We start from the raw sequence: 25,448 nt of genomic DNA, 5'->3' as shown, positions 1-25,448 counted from the left end.
TTAAGTAACTTATATAGGCAAGTTAAAAAATAAAAACTAAGAATAAAATACATAAATAAAACACACAATCATTCACGGTTAACTGTGCCAGAAAAGAACGATGAGAAGTATCTTCGTAGCAGCTGTCGAGGCATATGGAAATCGAAGATGCCCGAGACTCGATTGAACACTCGTTGCAGCCCACCTATTGCACCGTTCATGCCATAGTTTGTGCGCTGAAGTGGCAATCTCAGCATAACGTTGTTACGTAGCGCACGGGGTTGGACGTTAATGTTGACTTGCCCTAAGATTGCACTGCAATCAATTCTACCTTGTAAAGTATCCGCAATGAACAGGGCCCTAGAGGTGTCTCTTCTAGTTCGGAGAGGCTCCAGATCAATCAGCTGGAAACGACTTCCATAGCTGGGCAGATGAAATGGGTCTCTCCAAGGCAGCTCCCGCAGAGCGAATCGAAGAAAACGGCGTTGAACGGACTCAACTCTCTCAGCACCATTGTTGTAGTTTGGACTCCAGACCACAGAACAATATTCCAGAATGGATCGCACCAAGGAACAGTACAGTGACTTCAAACAGTAGATATCGGAGAAATTCTTTGCTATCCTGAAGATAAATCCCAGTGTACTAGACGCTTTGTCCACAACGTACGAGATGTGCTGCTTGTACGTAAGTTGAGAATCCAGAATAACACCCAGATCTTTCACATGGTTCACACGGTCGATTACAGTGCCGATAAGTTTGTATTCAAATGTGATTGGTTCTTTCTTCCGAGTAAAAGTAATCACTGAACACTTAGTGGGGTTAACCACCATTCGGTTCAAATTACACCAGCTGGCAAAGGCTTCGAACTGACGTTGAAGGAAGTGACAGTCATCAATCGAGCGGATTCGTAGGTAGATTTTAAGATCGTCTGCATACGATACTCGTGGGCCTTCGATGACCAAGTTCACGTCATTGATGTAGAGTAAGAAAATCAAAGGTCCCAGGTGACTTCCTTGAGGTATTCCTGACGTAGCTAGATAGATATTGGACCGGTTGTCACCAATGGCAACCATGAGTTGCCGATCAGTGAGATATGAACGAAACCATCGCAAGAGGTTGCCGCTGACCCCAAGTCTATGCAACTTGGCAATCGCGATGGCATGGTTTAGCTTATCGAAGGCAGCTGACAAGTCGGTCTATATGACGTCTGTTTGAGTCCTCTCTGCCATGCTTTCCGTAAGATACGATGTCAAACACAGCAGATTTGTGGAAGTAGAACGACTGGAAGTGAAGCCGTGTTGATCACCACTTAGATACTGCTTACAATGAGAGAGTAGAGGCTCCATGATAACTAACTCGAATAACTTCAAAACTGCACTCAACGACGTAATTCCACGAAAATTGTCCATATCTCGTTTGCTGCCCTTTTTGTGGATAGGAAACATATGTGCGAATTTCCAACAAGATGGAAATGTACTACTCGAGATGGACAATCGAAATAGGTGAAGCATGGGCATCAGCAAGCTGGCGATATGCTTTTTCAGGAATACGGATGGAACGCCATCGGGTCCTGGATTGAAGGACGACTTGAGTTGTGATGCGGCAGTGGAAATCATCTCGACGTTGACATCCATCACACCCAGTGTTTGACCGCACAGTGGAACATTACTAGCTGCTAGGGTAACGTGTTCGTCAGTTAATCTCTCATTCGTGAAAACACTGGCGAACTTCTCAGAAAACAAGCGACAGATCTGCTGAGGAGTGGAAGCAACTGCTCCATTCAACACCATCGAAGAAAGTAGGCCGGATTCCTTGCACTGCTCATTTACGTAATTCCAGAATGACTTCGGGTGCGACTTGAGTTTCCTCTGATATTGCGAATAGCATCGACGGCTAACTCGCTTGAGCTCATAATTGAGCCTAACGTAGTGACGTTTGTGCTCAAATCATTTTCGGAACGTTTGACGGTTGAGAGGAACCCGAGAAGTGATAAAAACATTGGAAGTTCTGATCCTGTGATGGACCAAAAGGTTAAGAGGATATTGAAAGAAAACCCGAATCTCTCTGTTCGAACGGTGGCTCGTAAAAAAGGAGAAGAGAAGTAAAAAATGCGGTGTCGACATTGTCGCGCGGTCTTGAAGTCAGCTCTTTAAACAAATCCGATGAGGTCGCTGGCATTAAAAACCACCTGACCTCATTATTCAATATATCCATGGAGACGACGAGAAACCGTATCGAGGACTATGTTCGTGATCTTACGGGGGATTTGTCACGTGAGCTGACGAAAATATGCGATGAAGTGACAAATTTGAGCAGTCTAACCATGGACATGGCTGCTCAATGCACTGAACGGTGTTCTACATCAAATGTGTTGACTGGAGAGCAATGTCTTGCGGACGCAGTTGGTGGGGACATTTTAAATGAAATTAAATGCCTTGCCTCTGTAATTAATGTGTGGGGTCGTGGTTATTATTTGACAGTTCGCATGATTACAACTGTAATCCTCTTCTTATTTACATTTGGTTCCACCCTATATATATACCGTAGCCATGCTACACAGCCCTACTCAACTCTATACAACTTGTGCCATGCCCGCCTCGCTGTTCGCCCAACCCCGCATCCGCTCACTTGACCGCGCAGCACTGAGCTCCGGGCTCTTTCGTATCTTGGCAGCTGTGAAGGTAAGACGTGCGTCCCGTCGTGAAGGGGAAAACCTAGGGCAAAATGGCTGGTCTCCGACAGCGTAAATTGCACAATTAATACTATGGACGCACGTTTGCCGTCCCCGCCCAGCCTAATGGGCGAATTGAACAACAAAAACAACCGAAATAACAATGATGCTGCCGACTCCGGTTGGAGGGTTTTGGGCGACAGGAAGGTGTGGAAAGCTGATTGGACGGAGTACGATGCTCGAAAATCGCGACATCTGAGCCAGCAAAAATTGGCTGCAAAGGCTAGTAAGCGGAGGAAGCAGAAAAGGGCCTACCAAAAAATGTTCAACAAAAACAACAACTCACACAATCGTAGCAGAAACAACAACAGCAACAACAACAGCAACAACAAAATCAACCACAACAACTACAACAGAAACAACGACGACTACAACTGCAACACCAATGACGCCAACTACAATAGAGACATCTCCAATAACTATAACAATAACTGCAACAATAACAACATCAGCGCTCAGGGTAATCACATAGTAAGCAGAAAAAATGGCAACCACTTGCTTCCGCCTGACAGAGTACTTCTTGCAGCAGCGAAAGATCAGTTTTCGCGACCGCCGGTTAGCTATCGGCCTACAATTCAATTTCGAAGAGGAGAGATATTGAACCCGTACCCGACGAGTGCTGAATTTCCACCTTCTATAACAGCACATCCAACCAACCGGTCAACTTCAGCTTCATCGTATGAGGTGTGCTCATGCAGGCACTCGTGTTTTCAACACAATTGACGCACCCTTTGGAGGAAGAAAATGTGTTTCTGCTTAATCTGATGCTCTCTTCAGAAGTAGTCTGTGACGTACCGGATGCGGCTGAGAATGAAATTGACGAGGATCACGACGTTTCGCAGGAGATGAACCTGACGCACTTTTCTGAGGCAGACTGTGACGAACCGGATGTGACTGGTAATGAATCCGATATTTTTAATAATATTCTAAGCTCTGACGAACAAACAAAAATTTCATCTGAAACACATTCTACGGAAATTGTGGTATATTGTCAGAATTTTAATCGTATGAAAAGCGCAACAAAAATGAATGAAATTTATTAAAATATACTGAGTTCCTCTTTTTCAGTTATTTTGGGCACTGAAACTAGTTGGAACGAGAACATTAAAAGTGAGGAAACTTTTGGAAATGATTATAATGTTTTCAGAGATGATCGCGACTTACTCGAAACCCAAAGAATGTCAGGTGGTGGAGTTCTTATTGCTATTTCTTCAAAATTTATTTCAGAACTTATTGTTTCATCGAAAGTAAAAGAATTTGAGCATGTGTGGGTAAAGACAAATATAGCTGGTGAAACTCATATTTTTGCCACAGTCTATTTTCCCCCAGACTACGCTTGTAAGTCCTCGTATGAAAAGTTTTTCCAAATAGCTGAAGAAATCGTACACACTTAGAAATTATTATTTTTACACGAGATGTAATTCAGCTTTGACGTACATCATGGAACGTAAACAAACATGGCATGTAAAATTGAGTTTCCTGAAACTGAAACATATGCAACTTGACGAAAAGTGCGTTTGATAGAATTGATTTTCTCGTCCTTTTCAACTGATTCTTATGTCAAAAGGGCCGCTTGCATGTGTCGGTCTCAGGGCACTGAAATTTACATGTCTTTTTTGTAGTGTGTATTTCAATTTCCCCCTGAATTCAAAATTCATATTTATGGAGATTTCAATCAACGCAATGCTGATTTTATTCCTGATTCAGATAATGAGAGTTTTCTTCTCCCAGTCATTGGGGAAAACGAAACATTACAATTTATTTTTGAAAAAATGGCGTCTTTAGGATTAAACCAAATAAACCATGTAAGAAATCAACAGAATTGTTTCCTAGATTTCTTGTTAACGAATATACATGAAGATTTCTGTGTAAGTAAATCTATTTCTCCTTTATGGAAGAATGAAGCATTTCACACAGCAATCGAGTATTCCATATTTGTTCATGAGAGTCAACACCCTAACGACAGTGGGTATGAAAATGTGTTCGACTACAAAAATGCTAATTATGATAATATTAAAACTAAATTCAATGGACTAAATTGGAAAACCATTTTGAAGGATCAGGTAAATGTTGAATGTGCCGTGGAGGTTTTTTATAAAATTCTGTTTGACGTAATTCACGAGGAAATTCCATTAAAAAGGAGACGACGCAATTATTCCTCCAAATATCCGGTTTGGTTCACTAATCATATCATTAACTTGAAAAATCGTAAACAAAAAGCTCACAAATTATACAGAAAACATAAAAATCGTGATAATCTCGAAAAGTATTTAAGGATTTGTGATCAACTCAATGATGCAATTTCTTTGGCACTTTCTGAGTATAACATAAAAACTGAGAATGAAATTAAATCATGTCCAAGAAACTTCTTCAATTACGTCAAAACTAAAATGAAATCGTGCAGTTTTCCATCAAAAATGACATTGGATGAAAAGGAAGGTAATAATTCTGATGATATATGTAATCTTTTCGCCACTTTTTTTTCAAGAAACATACACGAAATTTTCAGATAATGATCGTGATTATGAATATTTTTCTTATTTTCCTGACTTTTCAACTACTGTTGGCGTTAATAAAATTTTGCTTCATGATATTTGGAATGGCCTACGAGATTTGGACGCCACTAAAGGTTCAGGACCAGATGGAATCCCACCTACTTTTATGAAAAACTTAGCAACTGAACTCACAACCCCTTTATTATGGCTGTTTAATATGCCGCTTGAATCCGGTATATTCCCGAAAGTATGGAAAAAATCTACTTTATACCCATATATAAATCAGGTAAAAAATCCGATATTCGAAATTATCGTGGGATTGCTATCATTTCGTGCATGCATTCCAAAACTCTTCGAATCAATTATAAATAAAAAACATTTTTGGCCGAATAAAACAAAGAATAACTAGTGCACAACACGGATTTTTTAAAGGCCGTTCAACCACCACAAACCTTTTGGAATTTGTGGACTTTGTATTAAATGCAATGGACAGAGGTAACCAAGTAGAAGCTCTATATACAGACTTCAGCAAAGCGTTTGACAGAATTGATATCCCAATGCTGATTTTTAAATTAGAAAAAATGGGAATTGAGATGGAGCTCATCACCTGGATTAGATCGTATTTAGTTGATCGCCAGCAAATTGTAAGATTCAACGAGAAAACATCTAAGCCAATTCATGTCACGTCAGGGGTTCCCCAGGGATCGCACCTAGGTCCCCTTCTTTTTATTTTGTACATTAATGACGTCTCTCTTATTTTAAAAATATCAAGGTACTTATATACGCTGATGACATGAAGCTATTTTTAGAAATAGGAAGCGATAACGATATGAATGTGTTTCAGAATGAAATACATGTTTTTTTACAGATGGTGTAGTAAAAGTTTATTGAAACTAAATATCAAAAAATGTAATCTTATAACGTACAGTAGAAAACTAAACAAACAAAATCTTTGTATTACATTAGGTAATGAAAATGTTCAAAAATGTGAAAATGTAAGAGATTTAGGTGTTATTCTAGATTATAAATTGACATTTGTGGACCATTATAACACAATAATACATAGAGCAGGCAATATGCTTAATTTTATAAAACGTTTCGGTCTCCACTTTAATGATCCTTATACAATTAAATCACTTTACGTTGCTTATGTGAGGTCAATTTTAGAATATTGTAGCGTTGTTTGGTCACCCTATATGAAAAAAGCATGAAGAACGAATAGAGTCAATCCAAAAGCAATTTTTATTATATGCATTACGTAAGTTAGGTTGGACGGCTTTTCCTTTCCCGTCATATGAAGCACGTTGCTTGCTGATCAGCGTTCAAACATTGAAAGAACGTCGGGATTACGCAAAGATTTCTTTATTAAACAATATCATTTCGCAACGCATTGACTCAGCTGATCTATTGTCAAGGTTAAATCTGTATGCACCTTCCCGACAATTACGCAATCTACAGTTGTTCGCAGTAGATCGCCATCGGACCAATTACGCTAAATTTGGACCGGTAAATCAGATGATGACTGTTTATAATCATCATTGTGAAATGATTGACCTAAATATGCCCTCAACAGAATTAAAAAATATATTTCAGAACCCTGCGAAGTCATAGAACATAAGTCTTAATGTTAATATGTAGTCTACGATTTGATTGATTGACGAATAAATAAATAAATAAAAAAGGAATGTTTTGTTCAAAAATCATAATAATTTGACAGCAAAATCACGGGCTCGACGTGTGTACTGCGAATATTTGACGGAGTTTTCATGCGTTGCTATGGATGATGAAACTTATGTCCTGGAGGATTTAAAGCAGCTTCCAGGGCTGGCTTTCTATTCTGCTATGACCAAAAATGCTACAGCTGAGTATTTCAGGACGAAGCAGGCATCGAAATTTCCCAAAATATACCTTACCCTTAGCTAGCAATTTGCATGTGTGGTCGAAAGAGTCAATCTTTCGTCACTACAGGCACAATCAAGAAGGAGATTTTGCAGAAAAATTGCCTGCAGAGATCGTTGCTACCTTTGATCAAAAGCCACAACGAAAACCCTTTGTTCTGGCCCGGTTTTGCATCATGCATTATGTTAAAACTGTGAGGGAGTACTACTAAGCAAATCAAGTGAATATTGTACCAAAAACCGCAAATCCGCCAAATTATCTAGAGTTACGTTCAATCGAGAGATATTGGGCTCTGATGAAGCGGAAGCTTTCTGGAAAGAAACAAAGAATCAACGATATCAAACACTTCCAACAAATTTGGACAAAGACGGCCACCACGGTATTTGAGGAGTCTGAACAAACCCTAATGGATGGAGTTAAGCGCAAAGTTCAAAAATTTTATGCGAATACCGAATTACTATGTTTTGACTTGGTGAATTTTTAAATCATATCCCATGAATTTTAAATAAACAACAACAATTGATATATCAAGCGAAATTTGTGTTTTACTTAAGTTTTGGTGTGTCCAGATTATTGTGGATAATGATGACGCGTAAACCAACATGGGCCTATGGAAACTTCAAAGAGAATTCTCAACTCTGCTGATAGTTGGTTGATATTTAAAAAAATCAACTTTGCAAGTGGCACCTGTGGTCGATGTTACCGATTTGAGCCAAACTTGGCCAAAATGCTTATTTTGGCATTCTGAACAAACGCCTTTTTCGATTTTGCTCTGAAGTTTCTAGATCCCTCTCGGCTACAACCCTGGATTTTCGAATGTTCTAAAAATGTAATCTTTCAGAACAGTAACCAAATGAGCTATTCGTAATCTTAGAACGTCAATTTGAAGGTTTTTTAATTTTAATTTACCCACATTTTGTTTTTGTTACAGTAACTACAGTAATCAGGCTGATTACCGGCAGGTATCCAAATTGTAAAAAGTGGCCTATTTTCACCATGGGCGGGATTTTTTTATTTTTTAATATTTTGAGCGATGGGAACTGATTAAGCGGGGTCGACAAAGGTGCGAGAATCGGTGGCAATCGAACATTTACTTCTTCCCGTTAGGAAAAAAAAACATTAGCTAACATTGATTTCCACCAAAAAAAGCTCAAAACAACCTCTTACTCATCTGGTCAAATCTCAAAAAAACTATTTGTCCAAATTATTTGCCTTTGGAAACACATCAAATAAAGGGCGAACACGAAATTATTGCGACACCGAAAATGTCATGCCAATTTTCTTATAATGTTTAGAATTAAACCAAAATTTTAGGGTAGTTTTATACATATATTTACTTCAAAAATCAAAAGAAAAGTTAATCGATGGAGCCTTGAGTGTAAAATTTAACGCATTTTCGCTTAATGCCCTCCATCAAAGTCTTTACAGTGTCATCCGGTACCAGTTTCTCAGTTTTTTTTTCATTTTCTTAACATGTCCTTCTCGTCTTTGACTGTCTTCTTGCTCTTCCGAAGTTTCCGCTTCATTATTGCCCAGTACTGCTCCACCGGGCGCAGCTCCGGACAGTTAGGCGGATTCATGTCCTTTGGAACAAAATGGACAGAATTGGCCTCATACCACTCCAGGACACTTTTAGAATAGTGGCATGATGCCAAATCTGGCCAAAATAGCGGAGCTTCGTCGTGCTGCTGCAAGAACGGCAAAAGACGCTTCTCGAGGCACTCAGATTTGTAGATCTCGCCATTTACTGTGCCCTTTGTCACGAAAGGCTCACTCCTTAGTCCGCAAGAGCAGATGGCCTGCCAAATGAGATATTTGGAGGCGAACTTCGACATTTTCTTCTTCTTAAATGTGTCGTCCACATCGAACTTGCTCTTGCCGGTGAAAAACTTCAACCCCGGAATTTGCTTAAAATCGGCTTTTATATACGTTTCGTCGTCCATCACACAGCAGCCATATTTTGTCAGCATCTTCTCGTAGAGCTTCCGTGCCCGAGTTTTAGCCGTCGATTGTTGCCGCTCATCGCGGTTTGGGAAGTTCTGTACCTTGTATGTATGTAGTCCAGCTCTCTTCTTTGCATTCTGGACGTAGCTCTGCGACATGCCGATCTTTTTAGCCAAATCTCGGCTTGAGACGTTGGGATTTGCTTTAATCATCCGCTTCACCTTTCCCTCCGTCTTTTTGTTCTCCGGTCCCGGTTTTCTTCCAGCTCCTTTGCCGTGGTCCAACGTCAACCGCTTCAACACTCTGGAGACGGTTGAATGGTGAATGTTCAACATTTTTCCCAACTGCCGGTGCGACAGGTCAGGAAATTCCAGGTGTTTGGAAAGAATTTGTTCTCTCAACTCGCGTTGGTTCACCTCCATTTTCGTTGAATCGAAAAACACGACTTCGAGTTTGACAGCATGTACACAATACACATCAATGAGAAAGTGTGCAAAATTTGGTTGATTTTTACCCAATGGTAAAAAAGTTATGCCCTGTTGAATGTGTCGCAATAATTTCGTGTTCGCCCTTTAGAAGAGTTTTCAAAAGTGTGGTAAAAATTTGAGCCCAAAATATTGAGAAATAAAAAATCCCTGATGAATGTGGGCGTCTTAGTGGAATACCTGTATAATGAGAGAGAGAAGGATTAGTATTTTCCATTTAATTCCACTACTTTATTTGCTTATCCTTGACTGATACGCGTATTTCGTCTACAATGTGCAGACTTCTTCAGTGTCTTGTACTAATACTCGACTATGGTGAAAATAGGCTATTTTTAACAATTTGAATACCTGCTGGTATTCAGTCAGAATACTGCAGTTACTATAACAAAAATAAAATGTGGGTACACCCATAAGAATTTAAATTTAAAAACCTTCAAATTGGAGATCTAAGATCACATTTAGCTTATTTGGTTGTGGATATCTTCTGAAAGTTGAAATTTTCTCGAAAATCAAGGGTTGTAGCCCAAAAGGATCAAGGCACTTTAGAGTAAATGACGTTTGTTCAGAATGCCAAAATAAACGTTTTGGTTAAGTTTGGCTTAAATCGGTGACATCGACCACAACTTTTTTAAATTCTGTACCCACTTGAGCTGGAATGACCCATATTCAATTTACCAGAATAATCAGGAAACCGAGATGAAATTGTAGCAATTTCCTTCCTAGGGTGCAACTTTTCTGGAGGAAACTCCTGCTCAGGCTCGTCGAAACAGTTAAAATCCAATAACGGACACGAGAGCATACTTTTCAGGATTAAAATTTCACTCTCCGATTCCGTCGCCAGATAAATTGCCAAATCTCCAATGTTAAATTCCAGTCAAAATACCCCTATATCCGATCAGCAGTTTACCCATCACCCCCCTCCCCTTAAAACAGCTGCCCACCAGTTCGTCCTAAGCAAACGTCAATTCAATTAAATGAGGCGTGATGTCGATTTCCGGATACGGACGTATCCTTCCCCCATCCGACCTACATTCGCCGCCTGTAGACTGGCATCATGCAGACAGAAGAAAGGGACCTTCAACCGTTCCGGCTGAGTTCATGCCCGAGGAAATCTGTCCCCGGTGACACAGGCACTTCAAAGGCCGCCGCCCCAGTCGGGTATATGATTTATTTCTGGTGTCCTTTTTCCCATCACGGCTCCCCTTCTACTTGATCCGTTTCGTCCTTCCTTCGTCGGACAATTTGGCACATGAATCAATTTCCTAAGGGAGAGGGCGGGAGAAGGCGTAGGGACTCGAATTCGATCGGCTTTTGGGGATGTGTCTGCTCACTTGTAACTAATTTCGCAAATTGAGTTAAGTTCTATTGATTGCGCTGGGGGGAACCGATTGGTGCTAAATGAGAGGCATCTTATCATCTTCCGATCTCGAAAAGGGGCGGGCTTCCTGCTGACGAAAGTGTCGCTTTGATTTATTGGACCGGATATCGGACTGTGATTGTTGGTTGTGTTTGGTGACTCTGGTCAGAGAGAGAGAGAGATAGAGAGGGGGGATGAAAGTGATACTTACCGGAAATTATCATATCACCCCGTTCCGTCGTCCAGTAATTGATGGAGGCCGGGTACGCTTCCGTGTGGCACTCGAGGATTACGTCCTGACCGAGGTAGGCACCTTCCAGCTGACTCGGGATGGACAGCATCGGGGGAACTGTAGGGGGGGAAAAGATGAAAGGTGAGTATTACTGACGAATTTTCCAAATTCCAGGATATCGAAGGATGCTGAGGGCAAAGAAGGATATCGAGTAACGATGGATTACATTTAAGGAAGTTATCGAAATTGGGAATATTCCGTAATACATCGAATACCAGACGGTTCGTTAAGCCGTTCGTTAATTTTTTTTAATTAAATTGGTGTATCTTCTAATTAATGTGTATCATGATTCAGAACGATACTAACCATGAATATAAAGACTATTGTATTTCAATGGAATTCAGTTGAATGCATCTGTATGGAGATGTATTCTAATTGAATTTTAAAGAATTTAAAAGGAATTTGAAAATTCTTAGTATTTTTTTTTTTTTTCAAGTGCCTTGGAATTCAGAGTTTGTGAAGCATTTTGTATTACTTGATAATTCAGAACTGCCTTAAAATTTCAGAAGATTCGGTAATTCTATTCAATTAAATTGCGTCAAGGCAACTACATTAAGTGTATGTACACACCAAAAAATTCTGAATTTTACTGGCGATGTAAACAACCATGCATACAGACATTCATGCATGTAAACTTCCTTTTCACGTAAACAAGCAGCTTGCAAGAAATATTGCAAACAAAAGTGGACAGTTGCATACAATATATGGAATATTGCATGACATGTCTCATAAATTTACACGATCTATAATCTAAACTTGTATGATATATGACGCTCCATTTATGTGCATCATAGTAACGGAAATTTGCGCTAGTTTTTTTAGCTGTGTCATGGAGCGCTAATTCTTTACAAAATAGCTAAATCACCAAGACATGGGTCTTCCGTATAGAGAATGTTCAAACATGTCCATAAAATATAGATTCATCATTCAAGATTCCATCAGATTCAATAAGCTGGAAAAGTTTTTTATACTTCGTGAACAACCTACAGTCTTGAACGAAAATGTGAATTTTTAAAAGGTTGGAGATCCTCAGAACTTCATCAACCTAAATTCTTGGAAAAATATCCAAAGATATTTACTAATATCTTCGTCTATTTGGAGATCTTTTGAATATTTCCTGTTGTCTTTGAAGAATATCCTGTAACTTATGCAACGTTTCCTGAACATCTACAAAACTCCCTTAAGTTTTACAAAATATTCTGCAATATTCCAAATTCCATATTTGTTCCATCTCTCTTAATTCTACAGAGATCTCTGAACATCTTTGCACGTTTAGAAGGCCACAAGCCAGTTCCTTGAAATTTAACGGAGTTCCCAAAACCTGCAAGAAGTTCATGCAGCTTTTTTGAGATAAGATCTCTGACAAACTGTAACGAAGATTCCTAAACTGAAACGAGGATCTATGAAGCTCTCAGAAGTTCAGTGAACTATTTTTAGATCTTCTACAAAATTCCGTGAACTTGTTTGAAGTTTCAAGCAGCTCCTCAAAATGCTACAAAATTCGCAAAACTTCTACAAAGTTTTCTGCATTTCTACGTTTCTCGTTGATTTTCTGCAAAGTTCCACGAACGAAATTTCTTGAATTTGTACGTAATTGGGTTGTATAGGGGTATTGAGGCAAATACATATTCGTTATCTGCATTAACAATGGAACCGAAACCAAAATTTTATCAATTTAAGACTGGAACTGTTTTAAATAAGTACGATTACATTAGTAAAAATTACCACCTTAGCGCCCCTTGGTGGGGCTTTGTATGGGAGCGAGCACAAAGAGCAAAAAAGGTTATCTTCCATTTAATTCCACTTAATTAATGTTGGTATCCATGAAAGATACGAATTTCGACTACAATGTGCATCAGTGTCATTTCCACTAAAGAATTTTTCAAAATCTACAACATTAAATCTACATTCAACACATTGTAGTTTCATTTTTATACCTGTGATCTTGACTTTTTAACCTATGGGATGATTACTTAAGGGGGTTAAATTTTTTTGAAGTTCTTTAGTGGGAATGACACTGATGAAGACTGCACATTGTAGTCGAAATACGTATCTGTCATGGATACTTAAATTAATTAAGAGGAATTAAATGGACGATAACCTTTTTTGCTGTTTAATTTAAGCATTCCGCTAACAACCCAATTTCATTACTTTATTAGACTTTAGCAGATGATGTACAAAAATCGGTGTGTTATTTTTCGAAGTTAAACAACTATTTGAAGTCCATGAGGCTTAAAAACAGTGCCCTGAAATTAAATATAGGTTGCCGATCAATAATAAGCTTCCTTGAAATAAAATAATGTTCCCATGACTTCTGAATAAATTTTCCACTTCTACGCTATTTTCAGACTTTTTCCAAGTTCCTTGTTTCTACGAATTTATCTGAAGATCTATGAAGCTCCCTGAATTTCTATTAAGTTGACTCAATTGCTAAGATGTTTCCTGAACTTTTTAGAAGTCCTTGAACTTTAACGAAGTTCTGAGAAGTTAAACAAAAATCCTTGGGCTTATGGCTAATTTGCAGAGCCTGAAGATGTTTTATTATGCCATCGATAAAATATCGATATAATATAATTTCTTAAAACTGTTTCTTATAATCCAGTACATAAGAAAAATAGTTAACATAAAGGATTTTTTTATAATTATTTTTTACAATTTTATTAATCGAACTTGAAAAGCTTGAAAAAATACCAGTGAGTCAAAAAAAAACACCAGAGGGGCCTGTTGCACAGTGGCTAAGTAGCCAATGTGGTATGTAAAGAGGGATGGCAAAAAAACCTGGCTTTTCCTTGTATTGGTTTGGTTCCCCTTTATGCTTATAGTACGTTCAGACTATATGTGTTAATTTGTTTATTTGTATATTGAAAAATTCAACTGACAATTATTGTGTAAATGAATAAAACTTAAACTAAATAGTTACGGTCAGCGGTACGGAAAAGGCCAACTAACCGATGACGAAACACTTCAGCTGATACATTGAAGTCGAACATATTAACAGAAGTTGTTGAATTGCCGGCTGCTTGCTCGAATTGGCTCGTGTTGTGTATTATTTCAGCGCCGTGGTTTCAAAAAACAGAAAGTCGCGTTGACGAAGAGGCCTCTCAGGGACATACATATTTAGCTGAGCCAGCAGTGTTGGACAGTCAATGTCACCCGTAAGCAGCTTTCCAGCGAACATAGCTTGAGCGACCGTCCGTCTCACCTCTAATGGTTCGATTCCCAGGAGACGACAACGCTCCTCGTACGGTGGCAAGTTTGTTGGGTCACGCCAGTTGAGGAAACGAAGAGCATACCAACTTGCGTTGAACGGATTCAATTCTAGTGAAAGGGCACCAAACAACTAAACTTGACTCCAATAAAGATCGCAGTAGAGTGACCTGAGGCATAGCGGGGCACGGAACTCGTCGGAAATTTTGAAAATAAAGCCCAATTGTCGATTAGCTCTGGAGATGATGTCATTGTAGTGGATTCTGAAAGTGAGTCTGCAGTCCAAGGTAACGCCGGGATCCTTTATGTGCTCTACACGAGCAAGAAAGCCTCCGTAGAGAACATAGCCAAACATGATTGGTTCATTTTTCGGTGCTAGGAAATAATGTTACATTTTTCGATGCTTAGACTCATAAAATTTCTTGAGGACCAGTCAGCAAAAATACCTAATATATTCTGGAGATCACGAAAGTCCGAGAGACTTTAAATAATTTTGTAGATTTTCGTATCGTCTGCATAGAAAAAGCGGCATCCTGATGGTATCAGCAAGGCGACGTCGTTTAAAAAGATCGAAAACAGTAGCGGCCCTAGGTTACTGCCTTGCGGAACTCCCGAGTTGTTTGAGAAAACATCCGATTCCGACGCGCTAATCTTAACCCGTACATAGCGATTCACCAAGTAAGATCTGAACCAATCCACAGCGGTTGACGAGACGCCAAGTATCTCCAGCTTGGCAAGCAAGATATTATGGTCCACCGTGTCAAATGCAGCTTTTAGATCCATATACGCAGCATCGACTTGCCATCCTGAATCCATACATCGCAAACAGTTAGACGTAAACTGCACCAGGTTCGTGGACACGGAGCGCTTCGGGTAAAAGCCGTGTTGTTCTGTATCGATATATTTTTTGCAACACGCGAACAGAGCACCATTTATGATAATCTCGAACAGTTTTGAGCATGCAGACAGGGAGGTGATTCCACGATAATTTGCGACATTCCGTTTACCTCCTTTTTTGTAGACTGGGAACAGATAAGAATGTTTCCAGCGGCAGGGGAACTCACATTGCTGTGCCGAAAGATTGAATAGCCTCGCAAGTGGAAGACAGAGATTGGCTACACAACGTTTTAAAACTGATGACGGAATGCCGCACGCTATGTCTGAGGGCACTTTTTTTTTGCAACATTCATGTACCTCATATTTTTCTTCACAAGATGTTAGCATTGATCCTAACAATCAAATCTGTGATGGTTTTAAAATATTTTATCTTGGGGTTTTAGAGAATAAGTGTTTTGAAATATACTTAGTCGTTTACAAAGGCGTATATGAACTATTGATGATACAAAACTGTTACGGGTCGAAATAAATTCAACTGAAAATGATTCAAAATGGGACCAAAGTTGCCAAAATACTGGTAAAGTAAGATTCCCTTTTTGGTACCGTAAGATATCGTAGCTTTGTCATGATCTCATAATGTTTAAATTAATAAAATAATTAAACAATTTTGTAGTCTCTTAATTTATTACAGTTTTCATGGTTTTTTAGATAGAGGATTCAATATGTTTTCATATTTTCCCTTGAAATATTAGGCTTTCTTTCACAACATATCCAAAAATCAGCGATGTGTTGTTTTTTGATAGCTGATGATCAAAATTTCATCCTTGAAAAACTGCACGTTTATCAGGCAATGGCATTTATCAAGCACCTACAATGGCGACCAGCGAATACAAATTGCGTATGCTGAATCGGCAGCCACCCAATTGCGTTGTCTTTCCTCAAAGCTGATTTGAGGCAAGGCTGTTTGACAGCCGGTATATCTCATAAGTTTAGCCATTTTTTAGCGTCTGTAATATAAAAAAAGTATAGTGTAAAGATTTGTAAAATATAAAGTTATAAAGATAACTGTCACACACTGAACCTATTAGCACTCAGATTAAGATCTTTCTTAAAGCTGAGTGAATCTTCGTGAGAAATCTTAGATTTTTTGTCCCGACTGTTTCAAATTTAAACCCATTGGTATTCCTGCGACGTTTACAAAAATAACCTCGGCTAGTTTTTTGCCTGCTTTTGGCGACAAAGTGGTTTTCTAACAAACATCTACAAACCCGCACATCTTTGACTGTCGAGTTTGGTTTGAACTTCTTGTTAAAATCTTTCTTCTGGTTATTTGAATTATTTGAACCTCAATTTTCATAAACAGCTCCCTTTTCTATACCGGTAAACGGCAATGTAACATGCGTGAGTCGTATTCACGATATTTTTTTAGATGGCGAACTCTCATTTTTACCCTGCTCATGCCCTCGATCACATTTCGTAAGGGAAGCGTAAAAGAGAAAGAGATATCACAAGAAATTATTTCTACACCCAACCGGGGGATGTAAGATTTGCTTACAATTCTGTGTGATTCATCATCACAGGATGTTAGTGGAGACCGCATGAACAGAGGATGTGATGAATCGAGCTACGGTCCAATGCAAGAAAAAGGAGATAAAAGAGATCAACAATTTTGGAGAGATTTTGGATGTGGAGAGCTGCTGCTTAAGTATTTGTTTACGAAGCATACTGTGCTTGTGTTGGTATATCATAGATGCATGTGTATTAGTGACCATTAACATTTACATACGTATTTGTGAGACCCACAAATCGTTTGTATGTGTTAGTGAGCTATCCGCTCACGAGCAGTAGGCTCACCAATACATTTATATCAAACTGTCAAAATGTTAGACCCGTCAGTGCCTGGGGGAGGTTACTGTCAAATACGAACAATCGTTGCACCTCGCATAACTGGTTGTAGGATTGGGCGATCTTCAGGGAAATATCGATCTCGACGGATCGATTCAATTTACGACAAATCGATCCATCGATTAAATCGATACCAAAGAATCGATCTTTTGTGTGGCCTCCCTTAAGTAGCTCAGTCGGTAATGGCGCACCTTCAGAGCAAGATCGTGCTGGAGGTAACTGGGTTCGATTCCCGGTCCGGTCTAGGAATATTTTGGTTTGGAAAATTTGTCGACTTCCCCGGGCAAAAATGGTACAGGCATCAAAAACTATCAATTCTCGCGTAACATTTCAAACGGGCCTATCGTCGTTGATCGATTTTCTTTATCGACTTTCACTTTGATTTACCACGGCAACATAAACGAATACAAACTCTCAGCACAGTTCAACAGAAGATGATGTTAGATTGCGCCTGAAACAACATACTCAATGGGAAATTGATTTGCAGTCGGATTATTCGCGAAAGAGAAAATCGATGAAGAGAATCGATCAACAATGATAGGCCCTTTACTCAAGGGCGTAGCCAGGTTTCGAGCTAGGGAGGGGCGAAAAAAAAAATTACCATGGAAAATTTGGCCGAATGCCATTTCACCGAACGCCATTTCCTCGAAAGCCTTTGTGTTGCCGAGTTTAGGGGGGGGCAGTCGCCCCCCCCTGCCCCTATCTGGCTACGCCTATGCTTTACTCGTGTTGCGCGAGAATTAATAACTCGACAGTGAGCATGCATAAGGGCGAATACGCGATGATCGATTCTCTTCATAGATTTTCTCTTTGCATTGCTACAGCTAAGCGAAACAATTTTCTAGAATTTGTTCAATGCAGAGTAGTAACAGGTTGTATTGGCTATCAAAAGCAACAGCAAACGCACCGAGAAACGTTAAATCTAGCGAGTTATTAACAAAAGAGAAAATCGACGAAGAGAATCGATCATCGCGTATAGGCCCATATGCATGCTCACTGTCGAACTATATGTATGCAATTTTAAAGAAATAACAATAGCCATATTTTTCATTCCCATTTACTCGAGCTGATCAAGAAATTTGTTTGTTTATCAGAATAACTTATTTCAAAATTCCTTAAATGGAGACGGTAAGATTTTTCTGAAATCAAACAATCAGCAATAGAATTAATGCCACAAATGGTTTCAATTCAAAAATTCAAAAATTGTAAAAATGTGACAACAGTCATCATAACACTATATCATGGAATATTAGGTTGGTAACGTGGAACTACTCGTCTTTGTTGTCACCTATTTTATATAACATTAGGACCGACTATGGTGATGCAGATTTTTAGGCTATGTTCATTGAATTTTCCAAATGGTTTGGCGTGAAAACAAAACGATATTTCAATACACATTGGAAAAACGACATGCATTTGTTTCCTTGAAGATCGAACAGATCGAAGGGAAAGATCGATTTTTACAATTTTTTAATAAACAAAAAATTCAACCCTAAAAATCGAAAATCGAGATGAAAAAAATGGATCTCTCAAAGATCGATCAATCTTTGAGAGATCGATTTTTTTCATCACGAGTTCCGATTTTTAGGATCGATTTTTTGTTTATTAAAAAATTGTAAAAATCGATCTTTCCCTTCGGTCTGTTTGATCTTCAAGGAAACAAATGAATGTCGTTTTTTGGGCAATCTTGGCCCAATTCTAACTGGTTCCAAATGACAACATGTTTGGAACCAAATTCACATAGCAAGCTGAACATTTCATTAGGTCCTAAGTAACATTGACAGAATCTCTTCATCGACTTTATCTTTGTATCTTTGTACATGTCCACGGCCATGTAAAGATTTTCTCAGGTAATTTAAGCACACAGATCGATAAAAGAAGCTGTTATCCAGCATCTAATACGACAAACACGACAAGAAACGGTTATGTGCACAAGTTATTAACGAAAGAGGAAGTCGATGAAAAGAATCCATCAATGTTACTTAGGACCTAATGCAATGTTCAGCTTGATAGGGAAAATCATTGAGCGTAAACAAGTTAGGCCCAGTAAATTTGTCGGCACCGCTGTAAATTCTAGCTTTGAGTTAAATGTTATGAACCTTGTTGAAACATTGTGTAGTTTTAATGAACCTTGATAAAAAAAAATGCTTTACCAATAGGGCTTTGAATTGATCATTAATTTATTGGACTTGGGTTAATGGGTTCAAGAGTAGCAAACATGTTTCCCATGTTCAGATGAAGTTACGATAAACAGATTCTTTACTTCACTGCCTATAATCGCATATCAGTCCCATATGGATGTTCGTCAATTTTTAGTTAACAACGCTATCCACTATCAATTGGCATCTACTTTCATATAATGTGATAAAGCTATGGACTTTGATCGTGAAAAATGTGAACAATATCAGGTCAGTTTTTCCCATCAAGCAAAATAATCGCATATCAGTCCCATCCTGAAATTCAATCGCCCATAGTTCAAGTTAAAGGTTGTTGAATTGCCATATTTTTCGCTGATATAACAAAACATGCAAGCTTCGTTGCAAATGATTTTAACTTAAAAAATATCAATTAATTATCTATTATTTATCAAATATTTACATGAAAATTGCACTTCGTAACTTCGACTGCCACTTTCTCAATGCCTACTTTTTCCATATGGGACTGATATGGGATTATATGCAGTTCAGTCAATAAAACGGTTAATATTTGCTAACCATGTGTTCTTAAATACTTCGTACTTTGTAGAAAAGATTTAAAAAATGTATTTGAGATTCATTCATGTAATGTTGTAATATTGTCCGAAAATCGCAAGGAAATCACGAGAAAAAAACAGTGTCTTTTACTGCTATTTACTTAAACAGTGCTATTTCGATTGACTGGCAAATTTTTGTCCTATGTAGGTACACACAAAAGTATACTATGTTTTCATTCCCTTCATCCCTTCAATTTGAATTTACTTTAGGAGTATTGAATTGCTTCAGAAAAATATGGAATTACTTTGGAAAAACTGGATTAACTTGAAAAATTGTGATAAACTTCCACAAGTAATAAATATAATTTCAATAAAATATAGAATCCAAGATAGAATCTCCTCGGAAAGTTTTAAAATCACCTAGGAAAGTGCTAAGTCAATTTATAAAAGTTCAAAATAACTTCAGGAAGTACTGAATACCTCCAGAAAAATATACAAGGGGCCATGTATTAATTAGTCATGTACCTACAATGAAAAAAGTGTACCCCCTCTGTTATTTACATATACCATAAAACGGGGTATCTTTGATAATGCGGGTAACTATGATAGTAGAATATAATGATTAAATTTACACTCTGCACTGTTTCCAAATTAGAAATATTGGTTCCATTTTGTAGCATAGGGTATTACCTTTGATATCGTATAGAGTTTTAGAAAATGTGATTCCTATATAGTCATGACAAATCAGGCGTAACATTTGAAAACGGACAACAACTTTTGCAAACAAAATTTGTAAGGCCCTTTACACGTGAACCGAAGTACGTCCACGCAAACCAACAACATCATCGGGTAGGGGAATTTTCCCCTTTCCGATAGTGGTATTGGTTTACGTGAGCGTACTTCAGATTGCGTGTAAAGGGCCTTACAACTATTGTTTACAAAAGCTTTTGTGCCATTTTCAAATGTTATGCCTGAAATTCAATATTGTTTTTTATTGCTTATGATGTTTCTGATTATTTCCTCATTCAAAGTAACTTATTTCTTGATCAAAATTGTTTGCGATTCTTGCATGGTTTTCTACATTCATCGAGTATTATCAAAGTAACCCCAAAACAAAAATCTGATGTTCGAACACAAGACAATTAAAATAGTGCAAATGCAATAATTCCTGGTAAACATGTTACCAAAAAATTAACTCTCGGATCCCCAGTACTTGTTTTAAAAAATTAAATTTTGAAAAACATTCATTTTTGTAAAAAATATTTAGATACTTAAAAAAACTATCAAAGCTACCCCATTTTACGGTACCTATTGTTTTGCTTGTATCATAATCTTTCATTTACCATACGTAATATATGCAATATATATTATGGATCACACATTATCACTTTGGTAAATATAGAGTAACTCCAGAAAATTTCGGAATTATTTCAGAAATTACTGAATTACATAAGAATTTTTTGTATCCACTTCAATCTTCAATTTCCAGGCAAATTTAGCACGGTTTTCAACGATTTTTGGTGATAAAATATTCAACATGAATGTTGGAATACATTTCTAAGTGATTCCGTTCTTATAACTGGTAGGTAGTAGTGCACATTCATCGGTGGTGCACATACGTAGCGTACAATTTTTTGGACAATTTTAGACCTGCAACATCGTTGCGTATATGCGTATGTATATGTTGCTTAATTAACACAAGCAACACTTACCTGATACGCCAGGTGGGTCGATATTATCCAGAGTGACCAATAGTAGGGTCATGTCTGCTCGCACATCAACCCGTCACCACCAGTTCACCAATCGTGGTCACAGCTGGTGTTGTCTCCGGATTGCCGGTGATTTAATGTTCAGCAGCGCATCGATCACCTTGCCCTGGTGCAGAGTCAATCATTGGTCCTGGTGGCCCTACACTGTATCGTACAGCACAGACCGACAGAAACAAATGGATCACACGACCGCAACGTGGGTGGAAGTCCAGGACAACAGAGTTCCAGTTGAATACAATATCCAGCACTGGATGTGGTCAGAGCTGTATCGAATGTTGAAAACCAGCAAAACCAGTAGCCGAACTTCTAGCTGAGCACCCAAGAAAATCGAACCATTCACTCACTTCTCCGACTATTAACGATCTACTCTTGATTCTGGTCAACTATTCATCAAACAAGTAATTCATTGCCAACAATTCAGAGTGGCGTAATTGCATTTGTAAACAATGGCTTTAGCCGTCGACTTCTCACGAATAAAAGCTCACTCATGAAAAATAATGACACCAGCAGGTAGAGGAATGTTTCCTCTACCAGCTAGCATTGTTATTTTGGAGAGGTAAGATTTCATTCGCGAGAAATTGATGGCTAAAGTCATGGTTTACAAAAGCAATTACGCCCCTTTGAAATGTTGGCACTGAATTTATAGTACACCGGCACCACACATAATTATTCTCTCTCCCACTACGACCAGCCAACATCCGCGGATCGAACCGATCGAATCAGCTCTACACTGTACTTATCCACACTCACGGTAAAAACCAAGATTCGGTCGGTTTGTCCAATTGGATTTGAAACCCGTAACATGGTGGGGACGGCGTCGTCCATGTCAACAGCTCATTCCTCCTTCCAATATTTTTCTCCACCTAAAGACAACTGTACGACGATTCGTGAAAGACGCGATTACCGGAATGATTCCGCAGTAAAAAATGGACCAACGCGTCGCAACGGACCGGGGTAAACGGGTATAAAAGATTAAGCAACACAAACACTTAACACTAAACATAACTTCCCACATCACAAACAAAAACAAAACATTGTTTAGAATGTTACCAAATAGGGCAAATGGATCTAATGTTGGTCTATGGATCTAAGATTGGGCCATCGCTAAACATCTGCTATTTATCAATTTTATCTAGATGAACGCGCCATTGGAACGGTACTAATGGATATTTTTGGTCACTATTGAAAATTTAGTCGATTGCTGAATTTATGCATGGGGCCAAATTAGGGGCATTTAGACCGACATTACATCCATTTCCCCTAATAATTATTATTATTCCTGACGCACATCCTTTTTCATCGCCAGCGACCAACTAATACGTGCAGTTGGCGTACGGTTCTCACGCATACAAAAATATGCATGTCGTGTAGAGTTTGTGTTTATGTAAATATAAGAAAGTTACCACTGTACGTTGATAACTTTACATATGTATTCGTGTATAAATGTGGTTGGAGAGAATTGAGATTAATGTGTACATCGTTGGCAAGATAGAGCTGGATTTAGGGCGTAACAGCTTTTGTAAACGATAACTTATTTCGATGATGTCTTGAAATTCAAGGCTCGCCAACGCAAAGCAACATCACAATCAGGTAGGGTAAGACTTCCCCTACCGACGGTAATGTTGGTTTGCGTGGGCGTACCTTTAATTCCTAGAAAACATCGAGAGAAGTCATTGTTTTACGCTCTAATTTCAGCTCTATCTAGATCGAATAAAAATCAAGGCAAAAAATGCTTGCATATATAGGTGAAAGCAAAACAGATCGTGAAATAAAAAAAGATTAAAAATCATTACATCGTCTGTAAGCTTAGCTTCTAACCTTCACAGTGTAGTTCATATACAGAGGATGTATGAAGATGGATCTTGCATTCATTGTAATGAATTTTTGTTTTGCGTGTATTATACCTGTTTTCTAAGACATAGAGTGGGAGTTGTTCAACCAACGACCCGATGAAACAACTTTTAGAAGTTACATTCAAATTCAAAGCTCTGTTTTTCCTTGATTTCCTTGAATTTCGATGAAATTCAACATATAATGTTGCTATAGTTCACAGAACTCGCTTGAAGTTCGTAGAGCTTACCAGAACGACATTGAACTCCCCAGAAGCTCACAAAACGTCCCTGAAGTCAGCAGAATTTTCCTGAAGTTTGTAGAGCTTCTCTGAAGTCCAATGAACTAATCTGAAAGTTGTTGAATTTCTCTGCTTTATTGGAGGAAATTATTTAAAGTTTGCAGTACTTTCCTAAAATTCACTACAGTTCCCTATAGTTCACATAATTTCCTAGAAGGTCGCTGAACCTTCCTGAAAATTTCCATGGACAAAATATGGGAGCTGCAATGAAGCTCTAGCAAATCTGTGGTAATTCAAGGTGAGGGCTACCTAAACTCACTGGGCAAGAGTAACTAACCTCATGCGAGTTTCATTCCTGTATTTTCGGCATTATCGGTTAAACGATTTTCAAAAAATATCATCATGGTTGCCAGAATTTATTTTCGATCTCGCCGTTGAGGCAAACATATCTATTTATTTATAAAAATCCAAGCAAATTTTCCGCCCCTCAGGATGATTTAGTGGTAAATGCCACCTTCGCCAGCTGCTGAGTACAAGACACAAAACTTTCGGATACCTACTATCTCCTTTATTTAACTCCGGTAAAAATCTTTCAACGATCGTCGCTACTAAAGTGGCTTAATTTTTTTTACAGAGTCGCTTTTCGAAGCACGACAAGCGAGCTCTCTATTTTCTTCATGAGATTTTTTAATTTTTCCAGATTTTCTACACGTTACATCCATAAAAAAAAAAAAAACACTCGAAATAGGATGGCTGTCTCGGACAGTCCTGCTCGCTTCTTTCTCTTTTACTATTATGAGGGAAGAGAAATTAAACAAGAAATTGTGCTACGAACAAATATTAATTGATTTATCACAAAGTCGACAAAATCAATATGGATCTTACTTGGGAGTTAAAGAAAACTTCTGTAATGCCATTTGGATTAACGCAATCGACTTTTGAACCTTATTTGACTGCATTTGTTCAATTCGTAACAGTTGTATGGTCAATAGTCCATATACGCATTCATAATCGGCTTTGTAAACTTCAAATCATTTGTTCTCAAAAAACCCAAGCTGAAATATTTTAAAACCATCACAGATTTGATTGTTAGAATCAATACTAACATCCTGTGAAGAAAAATCTGAGGTACAAGAACGTTGAAAAAAAAAAGTGCCTTCAGACATAGCGTGTGCCGTCAGGTCCGGCGGCGAACGAGAGCTTCAGTTTGCGTGTTGCGGCTATCACCATGTCTTCTGAAATGCACGGAATATTGAAACTAAACACATGACGTGGCATTCCAACTGTAGCATCCAACGGCGCCGGTGGTGTAATGGTAAGCGTGATTACCTCTCACCCCAGCAGGCCTGGGTTCAATCCCAGTCGGCGCCGCCGGGATGTTCGGATGGGAAGTAAAGCCGTTGGTCCCCGGTTCATGAGTTGATGGGTCGATAAGTAGGGTCCAGGTGTGGGAGCTGTCTTCCTGGCACGTCGGTAGCATTGGTGCTCAGCACGGAAAACAAGATCGACGGAAAAAAACAAACCAAAGAAAAAAAAAAAAAACTGTAGCATCCAGCACTTGTGTCGGCGAGGCGGAAAAATCGTGGAACACTTGCTTGAAATGACGACGCCTTTTTCTCTTTCGCTATTAGCCGAGTTATTCTCGAGAAACATGGAACAAGGCAACCCGGATTCCTTTCGTTTGGAGTTGACAAACGACCAAAATCTTTTCGGATTCGTGCGAAGGTTCGATTCCGTGCGTCTCACGTGTCGATTATAGAGAAAACGATTGTAATTTCGATAACT

General features: G+C 38.6%; 1 protein-coding gene across 1 annotated transcript in view; it reads right to left on the bottom strand.

The window, feature by feature from the left end:
* The window catches only part of LOC135707868 (lachesin-like), a 113,088-nt gene that overhangs the window by 79,305 nt on the left and 8,335 nt on the right, over positions 1 to 25,448 (bottom strand). The window contains exon 3 of the mRNA XM_065229769.1: positions 11,102 to 11,239. Coding sequence (XP_065085841.1) covers positions 11,102 to 11,239 — 138 coding nt within the window. The remainder of the gene's footprint in view (positions 1 to 11,101; positions 11,240 to 25,448) is intronic.

The sequence above is a fragment of the Ochlerotatus camptorhynchus genome, unplaced genomic scaffold (assembly GCF_037179485.1).
Source record: "Ochlerotatus camptorhynchus isolate MF236.1 unplaced genomic scaffold, CSIRO-AGI_Acam_v1.1 ptg000321l, whole genome shotgun sequence".
In the NCBI taxonomy this organism is placed as follows: domain Eukaryota; kingdom Metazoa; phylum Arthropoda; class Insecta; order Diptera; family Culicidae; genus Ochlerotatus; species Ochlerotatus camptorhynchus.
The sequence above is the reverse complement of the archived record's forward strand: the minus strand, read 5'-3'. Positions and strand labels throughout refer to the sequence as shown.